General features: G+C 41.2%; 2 protein-coding genes across 8 annotated transcripts in view; both read left to right on the forward strand.

Annotated features, from left to right (window-relative positions):
- LOC116428749 (protein groucho) overlaps positions 1 to 11,533 on the forward strand; it is a 128,774-nt gene extending 117,241 nt beyond the window's left edge. For all 5 annotated transcript variants that reach the window (XM_076371278.1, XM_076371279.1, XM_076371277.1 and 2 more), the window contains 6 exons: positions 5,109 to 5,234; positions 5,313 to 5,595; positions 6,106 to 6,364; positions 6,905 to 7,180; positions 7,736 to 8,339; positions 8,713 to 11,533. In XM_076371278.1, the coding sequence (XP_076227393.1) occupies positions 5,109 to 5,234; positions 5,313 to 5,595; positions 6,106 to 6,364; positions 6,905 to 7,180; positions 7,736 to 8,339; positions 8,713 to 8,820 (1,656 nt within the window). In that variant the 3' untranslated portion in view covers positions 8,821 to 11,533. The remainder of the gene's footprint in view (positions 1 to 5,108; positions 5,235 to 5,312; positions 5,596 to 6,105; positions 6,365 to 6,904; positions 7,181 to 7,735; positions 8,340 to 8,712) is intronic.
- Positions 11,534 to 12,215: 682 nt separating this feature from the next.
- Positions 12,216 to 14,484, forward strand: MBD-like (methyl-CpG-binding domain protein 2). Of its 3 annotated transcripts, none has more exons than XM_031980756.2 (5): positions 12,216 to 12,491; positions 12,678 to 12,819; positions 13,161 to 13,214; positions 13,700 to 13,912; positions 14,186 to 14,484. In XM_031980756.2, the coding sequence occupies exons 1-5, from the start codon at positions 12,361 to 12,363 to the stop codon at positions 14,282 to 14,284; spliced, it is 639 nt and encodes a 212-aa protein (XP_031836616.1). In that variant the 5' UTR covers positions 12,216 to 12,360; the 3' UTR covers positions 14,285 to 14,484. The 3 variants fall into 3 exon arrangements, with proteins under 3 accessions (XP_031836616.1, XP_031836615.1, XP_031836617.1); XM_031980755.2 differs by having other exon boundaries at positions 12,217 to 12,491; positions 13,700 to 13,945; XM_031980757.2 differs by lacking the exon at positions 13,161 to 13,214 and having other exon boundaries at positions 12,219 to 12,491; positions 13,700 to 13,945.
- Positions 14,485 to 22,646: the final 8,162 nt, after the last annotated feature.

Genomic DNA, 22,646 nt, shown 5'->3' on the forward strand with positions numbered 1-22,646 from the left:
ATCCAGAAACAGAGGAATGTATTAAATCTCTAAATGGTATCAATCTCAGCGGTCGATATCAACGAACTCGAATATCACGTGGCAAAACGATTTTCCTTTCCACGGCGCCGCGCTGATGGTGGCCGTTGAGAACCGCTGGGTGCAATCTTGTAGCAACTGGGGTTTGCGGGGTCTTGGGAGACGCGACTCCGTTTCGTAACCTCCTCTCCCGGGGTCCTGGCTACAACGAGGGTGGAGTGAGGAATAGGGAAACAGGCGGCATGGGTTGGTTGAGGTGAAACACCGTGGGGTGGGTAGTAAGGAGACTACTTGGCGAACGGTGGGAGGGTTGAAAGGAGTGAGAGAGATTGAAGGGGGAGAGTGGGCACGAAGAAAGTGTGGGTGAATAGGAGGAGGATGAGTGAGTCGGCGGCTTGGGATATATCCGTAAGCTCGGCGCAGGAGGGGGGAGGGTTGGTTCGATGGTGTGGGTAGCGGTAGTTGGGTTGAGACGAGGCGTCGTGGCGAAGGAGTCGCTCACTCACTTACCACCCTCATGGCTCCGACCACCAACCCCAATACCACGCACACCAGCGACCTCCTCTTTCCCTTCCTCTCGTCACATCGTCCTCTCGACAACCGCCATCACCATCTCTGTCTGCATCACGCATGGTGCCTGCCTGCTGCTTCTGCCGCTGGTGCTGCTGCTGCTACTACCTCTGCTTGCTAAGTTGCCTGCCTGCCTGCCTGTCGACAGACCAAGTCGTCCCTAACACTACAAAGTCTATATATCCACGGTGTACCCAACGGCGTGCCCACCACCCCCGCATTTCCACCTCTCTCACTCCTTTTCAGGCCACCCCTTTGAGAGGGTACCCCCATATTGATCGTGCCGCGAACCCTCTTCGCAGAGGAAAGGCTGTGCTCTCGCACGATCCCCGACCAGCTAGGTGTAAGTAAACTTACGCGAACGAAGGTCGGCCTGGCTCCTACCCCCTGTTACCCGGCGTGTACGTGTCCTGGTTCGGTGGGTCGGGCTGTAGCACGTATACACGTGGGATAGGCGAGCTAAGAAATTGGGCGAAGGGCCAGGCACGGCGCATCGTGACGGAACATCGAGTGCTTTCGGCGGTTCAATGGGGAGGAAGGTAAACGATGCACCAGGGGTAGATAAGATTTCTGAATACAACGTTGGAATCGACCGTATTGTCCGATGAAGAAAAGTTTGAGGCTGTGTCTGGCTGCCTAGGATTCGGGAGGCGAACGTCTTGCGGTGGAAATGAAAATGTTTGAGTGCTTAAATGGCGATGTAATTAATTGTCTCGCTAGGAGTTGATGGAAAGGAGCGTGAAGTTAGTATTTTCATTATGTAAAACTCCACAAAAAGTAAACCGTAATAATTGATAACAAAATTCGTATTTTATTCTGAAGTTAAGTCGGCTCCAGATGGATTGCATTTCCCGTAAGCGGATATGAAAACATAAACTTACATAAACATCCATAATTCAAGACGATGCTAATCGCAACGCGACGGGAACAAATTTGCATCCGTTAAGGAGTCCCTTTGCATCCCGGTCATCGGTTTAAAATATAGTTTCATCCCGCCGCCGTAAAAAGGTCGGGGAACGTCCCATAAAAATGATCGTTGGCAAACTGTCGTATTTCGGTAGCAGAAATTCCTGACATGATTCTCCGGGTACTTGTGCTGGGCCGGACCAGCATAAAAATTCTATGACACGTCGAAACTTTGGCAACACCGATTCATACGGCTTCGCTCCCTCCACCCTTGATCCGTAACCGACGAACTGCTCCGATTCCACGAAACTTATCTTGCGCTAACCATCTCCGTGCCGACATAAATCCAAGATCTTTGAGATTCCCCGCATTTTTATGATAATGCTACGCCGCCGCTCCGTATTCCTCCCAGTTGAACGCAGCCGCCCGCCATCTTCTTCTCCCAGCCTCTGCACCGTAGGGCGGCGGTGATCGTTCTCGGAAGTATCCAGTCGAACTCGTTTCCCCTCCGTCCCGTCATGTTTTCTTTTACCGTCGATTTATACTGGAAGTAGGCAGCGGTGTCCCGAAGCGCGCCCGTTCGCCTTATCGTCGAGCTTTCCTTTCCAAGAACGCGACAATCGTAACCAGAGCCTGACTCCCAGTGGCTCTCGGCTGGATAAATAATTGGTTAACCATTACAGGATAACGAGATCGAGAGAAAGAGAAACAGCGTGACGAAGAGGAGGGGGAAGGATCGGTTCGCGCCGCGAGAGAAAACAGATCGTTCGGATCGCGCGCGCAGTTGCTTCTCGCTCGAGAAAAGTCGAACGCGGCACGTACCGCAACTCTGCTGGGGATTCCTTCCTTTGAGCAGAGCCGTTCGACTCTCGTCCCCTGCCTGTTTTCTTGCCTCTTTCCGCCGGAATTCCTGCCTCTCCCCTTTTTTATCGACTGAACCCGACCCGTCTCGTGCCGTGACGACCCCTGAATTTCTGTACATCATCGGATTGCTTTTTGTCGCATGCTTCCGCGAACCACCCACCGACAACGTCCGAAAGGCTTTTATGCGATAGGTGTCACGGAGGATCGGTTTTCACGACTTTTCGACGCAACAGATGGGACTCCGTTGTACCGTACAGTGGTTCTCGGTGTGTCGAAAATAACTGAACTGGAAATGTACCTGCGGAGTCTTTGTCATCCCTTTCGTGTTCTCTCATTCACGTTTAGCAATTTGCTGTTTTTTGATGCACCTGCCGCGTAAATAGCAAATGTTTTCAATGAAAATATTATTAATATCCTCAAGCACACATATAATTATAAATTAAAAAGAGAACTCGACGACTTGATGAGATAATGAAAAGAAATGTTTAATATAGAAACTGGTCAATTTATCTTCCCTAACTTCTAGTCGACGACGTTGAATACGTCAAAAGTTGTTTTCACGTCTGTTTCACCCTGTTAAAGATTAAAACACCCCCTGCGTTGCAAAACGCCCTATTTATAATTCACTCCATTATCGTAGCAATTCAAGTCCATTGAGACATTCACGCGAATCACCCACCGGCTCAACCTGTCGTGTCGTTATTCTCTTAAGTGAATGGGTCGCCACCGCGACGACTTTCTAAATCACGAGTTACCCTATTTCATTTCCTTTCACGAGACGGGCCTTGCAGACGCGCGCAAGAGCCCGACGCAACGCAACGCGACACGACGAGGGATGATACTGTCGGCGTCGGGGTAATGGACCGAGCCAGAGGTGCTAGTGGATAAGAGACGAAGGGTAATTGAGAAGAGGAGATTTACTTCGGGGGTCGAGAGAGGCTGCGAGTGGGTAGTTTACGATGTTGCTCCGGATAGGGCGCAGTTATCGGGGACAGGGAAAAGGCTCGCGCGCTTATGTGGTTGAAGAGGAGAAGAAACACCGCTCTCCTCGTGTCCCCGACAAAACTGTCGCTCGTAAAACTTCCTGTCGATGATATCTTCTCCGACCTCTACTCCCTATCTCGAAGGTATTGGCAGCGCAGTTTTCGGCTGTGGAGAGCGTTCCTCGGCCGCTTTACCGACGCACGCGATTATCGCCATCGTTCCGTGAAAAGGAAACTTTAAGGGGGTCGAAGATTAATAGGACCGGTAGGTCGCGACGGTGATATAAGAGAAATTTATCTGGATCGTTTTCCTGACTACCGTTGATAAGCCAAGAAGTAACCGTGACAAAAAGGACTAGCATCAGACCCTAGTTCACGTAACCACGTGCCCTATGATTTCATGTTTGTTTGATCGAATTATTCTTATCAATTGTTACATTTGAATAATTTTGAAAAAAATAGACTGAGCGCTGTAATGCTTCACGATGGGAGTTTATTAATGTTCGTAGAATTCTATTTGTTCGTCGTAACATCAAGGTTCAGTAATCTCGAAGCCTGCAATTTACAAATTAAAACGGGAGATTCAGTGGGTTGAATTTTTCTGTAATGCTGAGGACGTAAGTTTGCGTGAAACGCTTTCGAAATATATCGATCAATGTAGCAGAAACTCGTTACCCGGAGCGAACTTTTAATTGAAAGTTCCGATATTTCATCACCATTAAAGCTGGGGTGAAAATGTTGGTGCTTACGAGATAAATAAAAATTGTTTTCCCTGATTTTTGCGTCTGGCGTTCTTTAACTGAGTTAATTTTTCCCCCCTTTTATTTACTCCCGCGTTTTCTCGCTTCGGAGGAAGCGTCGATCGAGGAATTGGACGGGCGAATACGTAATTTAATTGCTTCCGGGGACGTTGTCAGGCAAATATTTTATTTAATCGGGGGAGGGATGGAGTTGGAACATTCTGACTTCTATCGGTCAATGTTTTCGTTCACCTCCGCGATATCGTCGCGCGCCTTTAAAACTGCCTTTCGTTGCAATCTTCGAAGAGATCAACGGGTTCCTATTAAATAAGACGAAAGCGGGCTATATACTTAGGCCAACGTGCATAAGATTTCTCGCGATAAACCTTAACACTTATTTTACTACTCTCACCTGCGAGCAAACTTTTGCCAATGTGCTTCTGATTGAACATATTCGTATCCGACAACAATTACCCTTATCTGACAGTGTTTACTCCTTTGGATAAGAGATCAGTAGCGTTGTGTCGGTTATCGAACAAATCGTCGACCGTCGATATATTTCTATTCCGTACTTGAGATTAGGGGATAAAGTGATACTTATAATTGATTTTTTTTTGAAATGTTGTATTACACCAAGGTTAACAAAACATTGAACGTGAATAATATGGGGATTTGCCGTTTGAATAATTTGAGATACAGGAATAGATTTCGCCTTCAAATTGTTCTTAAACTACAAATCTTTATACCATTATTTTATACCATCATTACAATTATGCTCTATACAGTACATTTTTTAAATAGTTTCAATGAACATAAAAAACCTGCACATCATTTTATTTACGTTTTCTGAAAAAATACTGAAATTTAACTACTCATCTTCTTATTAAATCAGTTTTATTATAAATACCATGGTACTAATGTGTCGAAAAAGAATTTGAATTAAAAAAATGAAAAACTTCGGGGTTAACAAAGTAAAATTAAAAATCAAAGATATGGTTCTAACTTCCGTTTACTTGATCTGTTGCAGAGAAATTCGATATCGCCAGCGGAGCGCGAAAAGTACAGCAGACCCCGAAGCACTCCGGATCCACAGCACCACGATCACCTGCCCCTGAAGAAGATGAAAAAGGAGCAGGACAAGGACATAGGCCATGTAGGTATCCAGGATGGTTCTCCATGTTGCACCAGCTATGGTATACCTTAATAAAGTCATGCACGTTTTCCCCGACAGCAAAGCGATGGTGAAAAGAGCGACCAGGACTTGGTGGTAGACGACGCGAGCGAAGGGCCCGCGAGTCCCGCGGCGAACGGCACATCATCGCCGAGGGAGAACGGCCTAGACAAGCTCGGTCCGTCCTCGGTACCTTTGAGCAGCCAGGTGAAGAAAGAAGTGCCGCCGCCGTCGCCGCGCAGCGGAACCAGCAGCAACGCCAGCACGCCTTCGGCGAAGAAGATGGAGGAACGGGAGAAGCCCACTACTCCGATCTCGAAACCTGTCACACCTACATCAGCGGGTACGTCCTTCTTCTTTGGCGAAACGGTGATCGGTCGTTGGAGATCGTTAACACCGCAACGGCAGGACTTTTTTTTTGTTCGAGGAATGTAACAATGTTGAGAAGCGTATTAAAGATGAATGATAGGGATCAAGGACTTCCTCAAAGACTGCGAGGACTATGATTTATGCCAAGAGAATGTTAGGGGTAGATGAGTTGCGGTTTAAAAGGTTAATTAACGAAAACGTGATAGAACCGGAATTTCCTTTCGTTAAGAGTTTGAGCGTGAGTCATAAATGTGAATTGAAGTTTCTGTTTACAAGAAGAAACTTACGAATGAAATAGTTTCTTTACACTGAAAGAATTTTAGTCCGTGAGCGCACAGTGAACACCTAAATTTTGTATAATGATTAAATTTTATCGAGGTAATCGGGTAGTCGGGTAGTTAGGGTTATAGGTATTGTGTGATAGGATTACAAGAATTAAAAAAATGAAAAATACCGAGTCTGATGATGAATGTATGGTCGACAGGTGGTAGCAGCTCCGGCTCTGGCGGTCTGAAGCCATCGAGTTCCAGCAAACCGCTGGTCTCGGCTTCGGCGGTCGGCCCTTATCCGCCACACTATCTGCCGCCACATCATCCACCCGCAGGACCTCATGCGGATATGTTGGGTTATCCTCAGGCAGCACTAAATGGATATCCCACAAGACCGCCTCTTCAGCAACTCTACGATCCTCACGGAAGCATGAGGGCACCTCTCGGACCCTTCAGTGTACCCGGTGGAAAACCGTAAGTGTCCCCCCATCTTACTTCACCGATTAACTTCATGAACACATTTCAATACTTCCGAATTTCAAGCATTTATTTTCATACGTTTAGTATTAGTCTTATATAGGGTAATTTTAAATTGGTATTTTAGTAGGTTTAATTATTTAGAATTGTACTTTCTTTATAAAGAGACAGGAAGATTTTTATGAACAATCGAACACAGCTACCTTTTAAAAACTACAGAACGGTATTTTTACAATTACATTCATTGTCTGTGCACAGTTTTGTAGCTGGAGCAAAGATAAATCTTATAGATAATCTGCAACATCAAAATCTTGAAATAGTATTTGAAAATTTCTTTTAATAATATGAAAGAGTCGTATAAGTTGCAGTGAATTACTGTTGTGTAACACAAATGAGATATTATTTAAAAAGCTTATAATCCAGAAGAAACTAATAAAGTTTATCATTTTTGTATTACCTTTGTTTTTTGAAAACAAGACATTGAAATTGTCTGAAAGGATTATTTAAAGTAAGGATTGAATTCCTTTGTTTCAACAGTGCATACAGCTTTCACGTATCCAGCGAGGGCCAGATGCAGCCGGTCCCGTTTCCACCTGATGCTCTAATTGGACAAGGAATACCGCGTCACGCGCGCCAGATAAATACCCTGACACACGGCGAGGTAGTGTGCGCCGTAACGATCTCAAATCCGACTAAATACGTTTACACCGGTGGCAAAGGATGCGTCAAGGTCTGGGACATCAATCAGGGCGGCGGTGGTAGCGCGAAACACGTTTCGCAGCTTGATTGCTTGCAGCGGGACAACTACATCAGGTTGGTTAAACGTTCACGGCACATGACACATTAACTTTCCACTCCGCGGAGCAAACGTGATCCAGGCCTGAATAAATTCTGATTAGCGTGCACCTGTGGTACTATTAAGGTCGCGTTCCATGATACGTGTGACTGTCCGGTTAATCGCGGATATTCTGGAAAACATTTCGATTTGTAATTAAGGCACTAATTAGACCATTTGCACCATTCATTCACGCACAATGAATTTTATTAAGATACATATGGCAATCCTTCAACCGTAACCCATGAATTGATCCTTATAAAAACCTTGACACATATCACTTCAGCACATCCTTAATTGGTTACGTTCAATCAATGTTGTGTGTGTCATTAACTTACTTACATTAAATTACTAGGCTCCTTTCATCAAAGATACTATCAAATAATATCTCAATCTATTATTGAAAATAGATCAACTAATTATAGCGATTTATATTCAGAGACCTATCATTCAAGGAAGAAAAGTTATATTATTGTTTAATATTACTTTAAGTATTATTTAGAAATTAACATAATATTTTTTTAATTAAATAGATCAGTAAAGCTGCTACCAGATGGCAGGACCCTTATAGTGGGAGGCGAAGCGAGTAACCTCAGCATCTGGGACTTGGCGAGTCCAACGCCAAGGATCAAGGCAGAACTGACGTCGAACGCTCCGGCCTGTTACGCGCTGGCCATTTCACCGGACTCGAAAGTATGCTTCAGTTGCTGCAGCGATGGCAACATCGCGGTTTGGGATCTTCAGAACCAATCGCTGGTCAGGCAGTTCCAAGGTCACACGGATGGTGCATCTTGCATCGACATTTCCGCGGATGGTTCGAAACTGTGGACTGGCGGTTTAGACAACACGGTGCGCTCGTGGGATCTACGAGAAGGCAGACAGCTCCAACAACACGACTTCACCTCGCAGATATTCTCTCTCGGTTACTGTCCTACCGGCGAGTGGTTAGCGGTCGGAATGGAGAACTCGAACGTCGAGGTGCTTCACGCTACCAAACCAGACAAATATCAACTTCATTTACACGAGTCTTGTGTGCTTTCGTTACGTTTCGCTACCTGTGGAAAGTGGTTCGTTTCCACCGGCAAGGACAATTTACTGAACGCGTGGCGTACACCTTATGGTGCCTCAATATTCCAGGTGAGCATCTTTTCTTAATTTTTTATTTAGCTTCGATCGGTCGTTAAAAAAGAAGTAAATAATGTTAATATAATGTTTAAATTAATTTTTATACTTAATTCGATGTAGTACTTGAAAGTACTTTTTATGTTTAGAGATTTATTAAATATTTCAAGTTAAATGTTTCCTACAACTAATAACGTTTAAATATAAATAATTTAATACTCCTTGAAAAAGATAACTTTGAGAAAATATTTTGTCTTTAAATATTATGTGTATGATCTTATCCTGAATGCTCAAAATGGCGTTCATGAGACACTGATAGCTTCATTTAAAAGCACAAACAAAGCAGATAATCTTCCAACCCCAATCAAACAATTATATTCTGTTACAGTCGAAGGAATCGTCATCGGTACTCAGTTGCGATATTTCTACCGATGACAAGTATATTGTGACCGGATCGGGAGACAAGAAGGCCACCGTTTACGAAGTGATATACTGAATTACCATCACGATTGCATTACCGAATGGAAAACTACGCTTTCATAGTACTCGGATATCAAAGAGAAAGAAAAGCTAGGAACGTGTGCTTCAGGTTTCTAGGAAAAAGAATGAAATTTGTTTGGACAAAAGCACGTACTGAAGCTGTCAGTCCAGGAAGCATAAGAAGCTAAGCGCTACCATGAATATGGACTATCTTTTTTTGTGAAACGAGTAACGATGCATCGCAATGTGTTATATTTGTTATATTTGGATGAATCGCGGCGGCCGCCGTGGATAGACATGATAAGTGCCGCCAGGGACTAAAAGTTACATTATATAGATAAATATATAAATATATATAAACATAAAGGTGGCAGAACGTTTTAGCTATATAAGGTTGTATAGAGCGTATAGTTATAAATAGAGAAACGATGTCGAGCGAGACTGTGCGTAATAATGATGTTCGCCCCAGAATGAGAGGTCACGTGAGGGTCGGGACTCCGCCGACTTCGGTCAGAAGAAGTCGCCTGTGTAATATGTTACTAATGTAATATAGCGTTTTACGGTTAAGTAAATCATACGCGTGACTGTGGGAGATTGCGAGATGGTGGACACACGGTATTTTGGCTGCTCATGCCGCGTGTGATGTCCTCGTGCTTTATTAACGGTTACGAACGAACGAAGAATGGGTGGGGGGTGATGTGTATGGATGACCGATCTAGCGTGTAAACCCGTAGGAATGTGTGTTGTGTTAATGAAATCCACGTAATAATATCGAACACATGCGTAGAGGAGAGAGAAAAAGAAAGAAAGAGAAGCATCTAGGATGGACATAGCGGATATAGGGCTATGAACTGATGTGTAATTTTCCGATCTTGATGGAAATATTCTCGATATTTCCGTGGCGAGGAAGTAACGTCATCATTTGTACTCGTACGTATAGCCTGAGTTCTAGAGACTTTGTTGGTTCTTTCGTTACTATATCTCTGTGTCACCGCCGCCGAATAGCAACTATGTTCGGTAACTATGGAAATTTTGTGAAGGGCACGGAAGGATAAACAGAAAGCGATGCATAGGATCTCTCGACATTTTCCAGAGCAAACACGCACGATAGACGGAGGCGACCTCATTTAGTCGTGTTAGAATCTATGAAAGAATCCCCCGCGAGGTACAAGGTTTCCGATGCGTCGCATTTTACTCATGACTCTTGAGTAAAGATCGAATAAAGTCTATTTAACTTTCTGACCGTACACATATTTTTTAAGAACGGTACTCTATTTACCACAAAACGATCCATCAACCGTTTACGAACGTATCTTCGTAGTATGTATTTTATTGAAGACACTATATCGGTTTTTTTTTTTATCGGAGGACAACGTAACAACGTAACATCGTATCGTTGTACCGTCGTGAGGGGATGATGTGTTTGCGTGTAACGGAACCCAGTTTTACTCGATGGAAATACATGAACACACACGAGGACGCGCACAGCCACATATGATTTAATCGTCATTCCAGGCGTCAGGCGCGTTTACATGACGAAAAACACACGGGCTACGCTCATAAACGACACGTTTTTTGCAAGATATTATACGAAATATTTTTGTGATTGTCCACGACGGCCCTAGGTTTAACCGGGCAACCCGGGACGTATCGCGAATGGAATAAGTCCAGTCACTTCAATGGAATACCCGTAGACTATCATATGGTGAGATTTTCAGCCTTGAATGTCAACATAGACTATTTTCGGGCTTCGACACTCAGTTCTAGGCACCCAGACCAATGCAGCTCATATTGCTGAATACGAATATCTGACTTGGGTCCAGCGAGGGTGTCGATTAGTTGATCATATTCTTTAAACGAATTTCAAGAATGTTCATATTCAATTTGTTTCACTCGCGGTACGTTCACATTGAATTGAATTTATCGTATCAACAGGAAGAAATTGACGATTGCATTTAAGTACATTGGCGATTTTTCTTCATGCCAACGTAACGACGTGTGAAGTTAGGGTACTAGGTAGCGCGTCATTATTCGGATCTGAAATACGGTGAAAGCAGGGGATGCATAATGGAGATTTATATTTTGTTACAGGATAACACACGTTTTACATTCGCTGTGATCGTCGTAGAATCGACGCTGTAATACTGCCCGCGTGCGAGGATTATCGTTAAGTAAACGCGAATTTTTCACACGGAAAGAATGTGGAGCGATGGGTACACGAGAAAATTTGAGAACAAGTGCGGATAGATTTTCGGCGAGCACAGCTCCGAACGATAGACCAATAGAAACAACGATACCTCAAGAAGACTCAATAGTTAATTATCACTTACGGATTAACTTGTACAGAATCGATATTCTTTTACAGTGAATAATACGCATACCTGCGCAGATGCATTAGGACACACGCACATTCACGTACACACAAATCCACAGAAAACACAGACACTAAAGTACAGACGCACTAGGAAGAACAACGGCTAAAACGAAATGGAAGCAACAGCGAGGTCGCAACTCGACACCTTGAAATAATTAATAATTGTGTCCCGCGTTCACTGAATCGTGTCTCCGTGCTCACAGTTTGCACTCCGTGTGTACGAAAGTAAAGAGAATGCGTTTCTAGCAGAGGAAAAAAAAGACAAGTGTTAATCCTTTCCAAGCACAGTTCATGTTGTTCCTATAGCTACGCGAAAATTGTTTCTTTCAACAATTAAATCATCTATATCTATATACATTGGATGTTTTATTAATCCTCACTCAGCCTCATATCCTTCCGGAAAACATTTAATTTGATGCATTGACTCTGAGAACATTGATTCTGATGCAATTCACTTTGAGAACATGAGTGAAAAATTATTTTAAACCACAAGGGAATTTCTGTTCTCAGTATTCATTGTTTTGATCACTCAAATAAGTAAATTTAGTTGTAGCTAGGTCGAAATAACCCTGTATTTATTAGAAGGGGATTGATAGTAAATGTTCAGAGAATTAATATATTTTTCAGAAAAATTAATTTCCAACAAATGGACTGAAAAATAAATAGAATAGATAATGTATTTCAAATGTAGATGTTTGATCTAGAGTTGTAGGAAATTTTTAATTAATTGTTGAGTAATAAGTAATTAGTAAGTAGGTACTTCAATGATTTTCTAATTTCTTATTTGTTCATAGTTTCTACTTTGGTTATCAATATGAATGCATAGACAAGAGGTTACTATAATTTATTAATTTATTGGGTTGTATAATAATTAATCCTAGTTTAAGCAATATTGTCATTTTTGTATGTTCATGTTTTAAGAATAAATTACGTGTATAGAAAAACTGATATTAATTTAATCGTAAGACATAGGATTTTGACATGATCCAATGAGGTATAGTCCTGCAGACAGTATCGCCATCACGTAGATAATTACCCGAACCGATAACTACACTAACCTACTCGAATTTAACGGAACGCATCAGTATGGCCTCCGGTAACTCAGTCGTGCGACGGTTCGTTAATTATTTAAGTAATTTTTTGGTGCATATAAGTGTATATTGACATAAACATTTCGCCGAAATGAACATGTCAGTGGAGAAGAAAAAATACCCATCTGCGTTGCCAACAAACTGGCCGACGAGAGATGAAACTACCAGAAAGAATCAAAATCAATTGTCAACTACGGGAAAGGTTGACGTTTATTATTACAGGTGAGTCTCGCACACAACAATTTTTTATTCAAACATCAATGACTCAAACTGTTTGTATATTATACATAAGAATGGCTGCAAGTCTACAAAATCTGTAAAATTGATCGAAATCGATGAATAATTGTTTGAATACATTAATTCTAACCTCAATCATACATGTTTATGGACACCGTATTTTTTTTCCAGTCGTGGAGTCAGAAACGACGCGTCGTTGGTACCACCGATAAGGCAGACAGCGTCCATTTTTAAACAACCAGTTACAATTTATAAGACTCAGGAAGGAAAAGTAAAAGATATCAAGCATGGGAATCAAGAAAAACCAAAACAGGTTGGTAATTATTACCTAATATTTGTATCTGTTATACATATTGAATTATTGGAAACTTTCAAAATAAATCTTCTTAATGTTTCCTAACATTGCTATTTTTTTATTTATAAATATTTCTAAACAATATATTACAACTTCCTCGTATTTTATAATAAGTTATTTGTAAACTACATTATGTCTTTTGATAATTGTGATGTTTTCCTCCCATGCATACAAATAATATCCCAACAGTTAATCATTTGTCACAAATGTAGAATAATTAGGATCTCATTAATTTATTATGGCATTTAAGTGTATTCCTTGTAAATTCTCATGGTACAATCATCCAATCATTCGTTTAGGAAGGAGCCGATAAAGCTGAAGGCAAATACGGCTCCCAAGATAAGCCTAAACAGGTAACATTGTTCGATGTGCTTATGGAATCATTATTAATTATGTGTTTGTTTCTTTCTGTCTACAAATCAAAAATATTTTGAATAAGATATCATTGATCATCATTGTAATTATCTTTAATTATCTTAGACACAGTTGTGTAGTGCATGTTTTATTAGGAAAGTCCAAAAGATGTAAATGTCTTACAGAGTTAAAGGCTGTAACAAACATAATTCTTTAGTGCAATGTGTATCAATTGTTACATTATATTCTCTCTTGCCATCTATTTTTCATTATTATAAGTGTAACACTTAATGCAGTTATATAATTCACAATACCTAACTATACGTTCTAATTTTTGCTTGTGACATGAAGCGAATATATCTTGCTTTTGCAATTAGATCATCGTTATGTGTGTTAAGCATCAATATTTCTCATAAACTACTATTATTGTTCCAGAAACAAACACTATTGTTATTATACACATTTAATACTTCCAATCTTACAGTTATTTTGGGAAAAACGTTTGGAAGGTTTAAGGGCATGCGATCCAGATGGTTTTGAATTTGACGCAATGGATTTACCAAAAAGTTTAAAACCAGTCGGTCCATATATCACAGAGGAAACTCTTCTTCAGAGTGTTGCGACAGCTCTGCATGTTTCGTCTCAGCCAGTCACTGGACAGACGGGTTCAAAAACAGCTTTAGAGAAGAATCCCGGGGTATTTCTTAATCCCGATCAACCCCTCGTACAGGTAGAATAGATATTTAGATATTGGATAGGGTGCTACTTAACGTAGAATCTTTAAACTCTCTAAGAACACATATCATGTTTAAAGTACACTTGAACGTTAGTTTCACACCCTATATAATACAAATGATTATGTACCGGAGGTTCGAAAGGGTATACAGATAACGTGACACAAACAACTTTAACGATACGATACACGGGACGACTACCACTTACAAGGTACAAAAATTAATTTTTCTTTTAGGCTGTTTCGATAGCAGACGATGACATCAAAAGGCAGGAGGACCGAGTAGCTCTAGCAAGAAAAAAATTGCAAGACGCGTTACGGGCGATACCGACATGAATTGTACAAGTCTTTTTAGTTATATTTCCATTCGCTCATCCCTAGTCTTAAGTTCGTCATAAATTATGTCATACCGGTTTTTATAATAAATGTTTTGTAAAGAAACGAACATGACCACTGCATGTACAATGCTATGATACTTACAATGTAAGTTCAAGGAAGAATCATAAATTGTTTTAAATTATCCCCATACAAACGTATCTACTCTTGTTTTACTCGATCAATATGCTTCTACAATACCTTCGCACAGAAAATAACCGGATTCGCGAGATTCTTCGCTCTTTCCAGGAAATAATTTTGATGCGATAATGTTGGCTGATTAGTTTAAACGAGGGAATGGTTCGGTGTCGATTAGCTGCAGCCGCAGTAAAATCCAATTTCGCTTTCCATTACGAGCTGTTGATAATTCTGACGGGCGTGCACCGTGGTTATCCACCATCTGTCCAGATATTCGGTGTGCTCAGAAAATTGAGCCAGGTCCCGGCGGTCACGAGAGTTCGGGAATTCCACGGATCATGGTTCAACGAGGTTGGGAAAGAAAAGGGGCCGCATCTGGCTTCGCACGGACCGGAAACGAGGCCGCACGAAATGATCCCTGAAACGCTCAGTTCCGCGCGAGGAAAAATAATAACACGCGTGTAACCGCGCCATATGTGGCTGCATTATATTAATTGCGACCAACGCCTGGACATTTTCCTGCTATTTCAGAACCATAAAAATAATGAGGATATGTTTCCAATCATAATGGCTATTTCTACTATAACATATACTTTCGATCATCGTTTAAGACAAAATGTATTTTTTAATACAATACAGGAGGATTCAAATTTAATGTCAATTATATCGATTCGTTAAAAATGAAAGAGTAATTTCGATTCCACAGATTATTCTTAATATAATCCAAAGATTACGCTTGAATTATCAGAGGGTGAAAAATATTCATCCTGTTTACGTCGAATAAACGTCCAAACAATTAGTAAAAAAACAAGACAATATCCGTGACCGACGTATGAATTAAGAAGATGAATAACCCGCAACCACTGCTGACGCAAACTGATGATTGTCCAGACGGTTTAGGAACGCCTTGTATCACGTCAATCTCCTTGGAAGTCTCCTCCGATCGCGTTTCCACCTTAATTACTAAGGATCAAAATTCGTCTGGAGCGGAAACTATTTCTCAACTACTAAGGCTTAATGTTCCTGAAAGAGGAGGCGACGGGTGTTCTAAATCATCGGGTTCGGGTTTAGCCGAAAGTGGTCGGTCGAGTCGGCGCGGGTCAACGGAACTGCAACCTTACGCGGCGAACCCGCAGGACACGAAAGTCACTGGCAGAAACCAGCGCATCGGAAGAAACGAGAACTCATCTCGAGGACTGGTTAGATCGTAGTATACTAACCAACGATTCATGTCGGGTAGTACATTCCCGAAACATCTTTCTCAGCGAGACGATAGTAGTTTCGAGCCGTGCAGTTTTGCACGAGCGCTTCGATCGTTGTCGTCTGGGAATGGGTGTGTGCCCCAGGCCCCGCACAAAAGAATGCCCGGGCAGGTATACGGACGTCGGTTTTCAGGTAAGCACAAGCCAGGTAAGCCAGGTGGTAACCTCTTTTTTCACTCCGTCTGCCCTCTCCTCTGCCATTCTCCGAATCCCGACCTCCGTCCTTTTCTCATCGTCGTTCAACAGCTGTTTTCCTGTTCGCAAAGGGTCGTTCTCCCTTATTGTCAACTGGCCCAGCTAGAGAGGGAGAATGAAAATGATAGAGAGGAAGAAAGAGAGAGAGAGGGGGGGGGGGGATAGGAGAGCAGACCGACGTCCTCTCGACGAAAGCACATGTCCCACTTTAAATCGTTATAATTCGTCGAACACGTTTGTAGATCCTGTCTAATCGGCCTTACGTGTTCGCCTCTTTGGTAGCGTACCACGTGTGCGTGATACCGGCGGAGGAAGTCTGATTGAGGATGTGACCCGAATATTCAGTACACATTGTCAAGGATACGATTAATTCGACATTTTAATGGCGGAGGTGGCGAGACGTGACATCAGTTGTTGAGTTGTGTCAGCAATCGTAGCCAGCGTGGATTTTGTAATATTAAAATGTACGAGAATTATTGTTACTGTTATTGTTACGTACGGTATCCTGGGAGAATAAATGTAACCAGATTCCGGAGAGTTGTACTGTAATCGTATTTTTACAAATTTATAGATCGAATATTTTAATGGTGAATCACAATTTCGATTGTATTATAAATATTCCGTATCATGTAGTGGCACTGTTTATATGAGACCCTTCTATTTCTTATCAGAGGGTATTATCAGTTGAACGCAGGAATTCTTGCTGACATTCTATTGGATTGTCACGGTTACTCCGAAACTTGCAAGTAAATATTTATATTGCTGTATACCTGTAGACTTTATTTCCTGCGGTAGGCTATATTGCAGAGTTTGTCGTACGCCGTATGACAGGAGATTATGATGTTACGCTGTATGGAGTAACAGTTAAGCAACCTACCTTGAGAAGTCTTTAAATATTTATTTTTATAAAGTCGAGATATTATATATTCCTTGCTATATATTCCTGGGAACACAGAGAATTGAAACATTAAAGATATCTTCTTTATCTTTCTATAAGCAGAAGACATCTTTACGATTTAAATAACTAAAAATGCTTAACACTGATAAATATTTAAACATAAATATAAAAATATTTTAATATAAGAAATTAATAAGAGGGAATCACTAGTAAGAAAAAAAATAAAAAGTCACATGGGGACCTTAAAATTATATGCATTAAGGTTACAAAAATAACCACGTATCTATTTTTTTCATTTCATTGTCGATCTGTCATTTCATGTACGTCAACCTAGTAATTAGAGTATACAGAAGTGCATCGAAGTAATTGCACGTACGTTCGACGGTCATTGTGACAGACAGACCATGCCGTTTCCATTTCATTCGGCCACCGCGGAGCCCGCAAGAATTCCCACGAGCAAACCGACGAAACGGCGAGAACAATCGGACGCATTAAACTGTATTCATTTCATGTAGTCGCAGTTGGTACTCGATAAAATTTAATCCTTGCTTAAATGCCGTTGCGGTTGATAGAATATATGCGTTCGTGGTCAAACGACAGAGAAACTGTAATCTGAGGCGAAAAGATCCACCGTGATCGTTTTATTTCCCTCGGCTGTCTCGCTGGAATTCGAACGACTCCAGGACTCCAGTTGCCGTTCTCCTGAGCCGATCAAATTTGCGGCTTTCTACGGGTTTAGATTCAGTTGTTTTCGCATAGTGTACAAGCAAGCACATCAATTAGAAAATTGAATTTAATAGCCGATCGTGAAAGGCGATAAACGTAGAAAATTTGCTACTTATAAAAATAAACGTTAATGTAATCGTTATAATAACTCTTTGCTTAAATGCAACTGAAAGAAAAGATTCGTTGTTATTCGTAAACACGAGGAATAAATCATAAAGATAATGTCATTGTTTCGTCGAAAAAGAAATAAAATACAGTTACAAAATTGTTGATGAATAAATACTTAATATCAAAAACAATATATCTGAACGTACTTTTTAATTTATTTTAATTGAAATAAACAATATTCCGTTTAATTGTAGCTCACAATGTGCAATGATCATCGTGAACGCAAGATTATCTTTCAAGTAGACCTGTATTCCCTTTATAATGCATTTTTATCTTACCCAATATACTACAGCAAATATAAACAACAAATATTTACTTTTATAATGCAACTTTTTTATTTTCAATATGTCATTTGCAGTGTAATCTGCAAATGCGTTCAAAAGGTGACCTAAGGTTATCGAGCGAGGCAAATAATTTATGAAATTTTTACTTTTTAAATTTTTATTTCTCAAAATTCTATCACAATATACCACTTATTCGTATAATTATAGATATTCTTAAATCGTTTCCTACCGCGTGACACAAGAATATACACAGCCCATTCCGTACAGAGGACGCCCATCGGCGTCCGATAGATGCAGCTGTAAACCCCGATCGACGAATATCCGCACAGACGTGTTTCGGGCGTTTGAATACGAGCTCCCAAACCCATTAACCAAGGAAATAATTGATTTTGCGTGACAGAAAAGCGTTAGGGGCGTTAAGAACCCAATGACTCAGAGTGATTTTAGCAAAGTCGGCAATGATTCGCGTATTCTATGAAAGTGTTATCAAGCAATTCTTCTGCGAGCCACTGAAAGTATCGCGAATCTCTATAGTTCCATGAACTAAAATTGAATGGGACGGTTCTATCTGGCACGTATCGCAGATTGTATCTCTGGTTATGTCGAACCACATTCGGGTATAAATAGAAGCGCTACTATGTCCTGTTATCGATCTTTTGAGCGGGGGTTCGACCGAGGATGGCCGGGTTGACCGCACACACGGAGGCCGGCTCTCCGGCACGAATTATTGACTGAAAAGCATTCGGGCATTTCGTGGAGAGCGCAAGTATTAAATGCATGCCAAAACGCACAGCAAATTGTTCGTGATCGACGGTCAGTTGAATCACAAAAGCTGGATTAACCGTTGGCCTGTAAAAGTACTGAAGAAGAAATAAACATTCGAAGGTGGATCGGGGAATGAGGAGCGCAGCGGAGGACATAATGGAGTAGTCCCAAGCGGTCGACGAATAACATAGGTTATAAAATTTAGAAGCCGATTGGGGCCGGGGATTTTAAAACTCCGGCGACAATGACCGACGCGCCGCGACGGTCCTAGCTTTCTACCCTTTTGCACACGAGAAAATATGAAACAGCGGTAGCGTTTAACGCTACGAGCAACTTGGACAAACTATTATGTACCGTTTCGCACCACTAATTCTGTTTATGTCTTTATAACTTCGGTGCCGGTGTAGTTGAAGCCCATTGTGCTCAGTAATCCGTGTATCATGATCATTTGAAATATTACCTTTAATATGCGCATTTTGAAAACTTTTGTAAGCTTTTTATGAATGTGTCTCTTTTATCTTTGGATGATATTCGTAATCTCCGCACGGGGGGTTTCAATTCGTTTGACATGACATTTTATACCGTCGTAAACCAATGCGGTCTAAATCTCTTGGTTCTTTGCACATCATTAACAAAGTGAAAGTTTTTGTGGTATCGTGCGCGCTACTGGATACAGTGTTTGCATAATTATGTATATAATTGCATCGTGCTTTTTCTACTCGGTTAATCCCGTCGTGCTTATTTAAAGAAGCACAAGAAATCATCATTTTGGAGATCACTCAAAGCGATCGTTGCGCGGACCACCCTGTATGCCATGCCGTGAAAACAGAAACGAGGCGGGCACCAATTAATGATGGTTTAAGATCGAAACATGGTTTTTTTATAGAAACCGTGTCACACCGAAACCGGATCGAATGCTCCATTTTTCAGGAGTTGTGCCGAAGGATACAATCAATTTCAGCGAGATTCAGCGGATAAACATCATCAGCTTGCAAAAGGCCTTTGAAAGGAGGCGTTGGTCCATCGCTCTCCGCGGAAGAACAGCTGGGGGACCTTCGACTCCCAACTGCTATACGTAATCGATGTCGACTGACTTTCTCTCTCATGGGCCCGCCAGACGAGACAGCCGGATAGGAGAGAACGCTGTCCATGGATTTGTTGGGTCGATCTTTCTCTCTCGAGACCGCCGTCTGCCTGGTTTCCTTCGTTTTCGGGTCTTCGATAAATACAGCACTTTTAGGGGACTAGAATAGTACGTCTGCTCTAAATAGTCTGACGTTTGAATAACATGTTCCTCGGATTGACACGGTTTTGCAAAGTACAAATAAGGTGTTGGCAAGATTCTATTAATTAATCGTGTTCATTGACAGACGTACTCTTTTAAAAAAATATTATTTTACATTTTTAAAGTCTATATTATGTATATTTAGTCACAAACGAAGATGTTTTAAAAAAAATAAGAAGTGCTCCAAATTTTTAAGCGAAAATGGATCATCCGGGTTAATGAAAATCATTTTTATTCACCTTTCCCGATAGTATACCAAGTACAAATGAATACTTATTATATATTACATGTAAATTATATGCTCTGCATTTGTTTAATCGCAAAAATAATTATACTGGCTCTCCATTTCACCGACACCCTAACATGACCTCTCCAGTCCCGGCGATTCGGTCTTCGAAATTTCCCTCGCGTCATCCAGTAACAAAGCGTGTTCCACGCGAATCACCGACTGATCTTGATTTTCCCCGGCACTCGAAGTCATTAAACTTCCGTTCCCGTGTAGGAACGACGACAACGAATCCAGATGCACGCGCGCACACCGACAACGGGCCAGACATGTGTAGGTACTTACGCACGTCCACGTGGATGCGTGTACACACGGGGAGGCCTTTAAAGCTCGGCCATGGTTTCCGTCTGACCCCATTGTTCGTTCCGCTCCGAGGCCAGAAAAAAGTTGCTCAGATCGAAATCTATTGAACCGTCTGAAAAGAGAGCCTTTTCTTCTTCTTTTAGAGCGCGCGGGCGTTCTCTTTCCTTCGTCCTTCCTTCTTCGTCCTGTCCCCTCCGTCTCACTCCACTTTCGAATTCAACCGCCTCCGTCTCTCCATCGATCCCGCTCCCGTTTCCCTTGTCCCGCGACCGATCCCGTCTCTCCCTTTCGTTCCACAAGCTTCAAATTCGTCAGGGGTATCGCAAGATTCGTCCATGCCGCGCAACGGGAGACGCGCGCGCCCGCGAAATGTCAAAACCATATCGCAACGCGTGCCGACGATCGTTCTTCGTTTTCTCGCGAAACGAGTTTCAAGGCGAGAGAAATTGCCCAGGCAATGAGAAGCTCATTTGGATGTAGTAACAAACAGATTAAGTTCTTTCTTCACACTTGAAGAACCGCTAGCGAGATTTTTCGCTTTCCTTTTCAATACCCCACAACGAGCTACTTCGAAACATTCGAGGGAAATTCCTAGACTGGTTTCTTTAAAATATTGCTGAGGGTAACCGTAAATGAATTCTATAAAATTGAACACTTTTTATTGTCTGTTTATTTCTCGTTTCTGAATGAAGAAATCATTATCAGCCTTTAGAAATATTAACAGAAATAATGTTATACAAGTGTAGACGCATACAGATATATGAAACAAATTTGTATTCTTATTCAATCGTCTTATAATAAATGACATTTTCTTTTGTATCTCTTTTGTATTCGAAGATCGAAAAGTACACAGAAGTTTCAAAAAATCATGCGCAAGGCATTTTTCTCGAAAATGAACTACGGTTGCATCCCAGGGTGCTTCGCATCCTTACTAGAATCGTATCCCACAAAACGATCCTACAACACTTTCCACTTCCTGACGGCTCGGAAGTGCCAGCTATAAACACGAAGGGCAACGCGCGCTGTTCTGCAATCACACCTGGCTGCAAATAAATCTTCCATCGAATTCGAGGCTGGATCGCGGACGCATGCCGCACAAAGGATGCATTTCTAATCGCTGTGAAATATCCTCAGAGAAACACTGCACTGGGATACATTCTTCTGAAGAAAAGCGGCGACGGAAGTTACCTGGTGAGATCTCAAACCGACAAAGGATCCCGCAGGAAGTGGATTTATATGAAATTAGTTGCTATTGAATTTCGAATTTTATCTCCGAAATTTTACAAATTACACATTTAAACTTTCATAGTTAAAAATGTACATGAGCATCTGTAATCAACTAACTTTAAACCGTGTATTGCTATTACTATAATTATGCGTATTAACAAATAGTTCCAGCTATTGACAAAAAGAAACAGTAAAGAAAGAAAAACTATAAAAAGTAGTAACCATTAAGAATTGTATAAATTAAAATTTAGGAAATGAAAGTGTTATGTTACAGGTATTAAGTATGAAGTTTCGAGCAAATTAAGTTTAAAATTGTTATATAGCACACGTAAATTATAAAACGTACTCCTTTTGTTATCTCAGCTTTTCCATATTGTCATGGAACAAAATGAAATTAAGAGTCCTGTGAAATGATGCTACGTACCACTTTTTGTTATGACAATAATTCAATTTTAAAAAATATTATATAAGGTGTTATATTACATTTCCTTTTTGTCAACCTCCAACACTTTGAGACCTTATATTTTGTAATGATAATACAAAATTTATTTACAAAGTTCTATGAGAAATTACCAAAAGTTAAGTACACTTTCTGAATGAATTTGTGCTGAATATCATTCAAAATTGAAGAAAAAAATGAATATGTCTCCATACATACGTACTTATATACGTTGTCGTCACTGTAAAACGTGTCTGGCAAAATTTGTCTATTCTTTCTCAATTTTTCGAGGGTTCGTGTGTGGAAATCGGTAAAATGAGGTGAAAGTCTTGGCAGGAGGCGCGGGA

The sequence above is a fragment of the Nomia melanderi genome, chromosome 10 (assembly GCF_051020985.1).
Source record: "Nomia melanderi isolate GNS246 chromosome 10, iyNomMela1, whole genome shotgun sequence".
NCBI classification, from domain to species: domain Eukaryota; kingdom Metazoa; phylum Arthropoda; class Insecta; order Hymenoptera; family Halictidae; genus Nomia; species Nomia melanderi.

Excerpts from the sequence above, each read along its gene's own strand:
- MBD-like (XM_031980755.2), top strand. The coding sequence starts at position 12,361 with ATGAACATGTCAGTGGAGAAGAAAAAATACCCATCTGCGTTGCCAACA. Across the intron at positions 12,492-12,677 it reads GTTGACGTTTATTATTACAG|TCGTGGAGTCAGAAACGACG; the intron begins GTGAGTCTCGCA and ends TTTTTTTTCCAG. Across the intron at positions 13,215-13,699 it reads CCCAAGATAAGCCTAAACAG|TTATTTTGGGAAAAACGTTT; the intron begins GTAACATTGTTC and ends CCAATCTTACAG.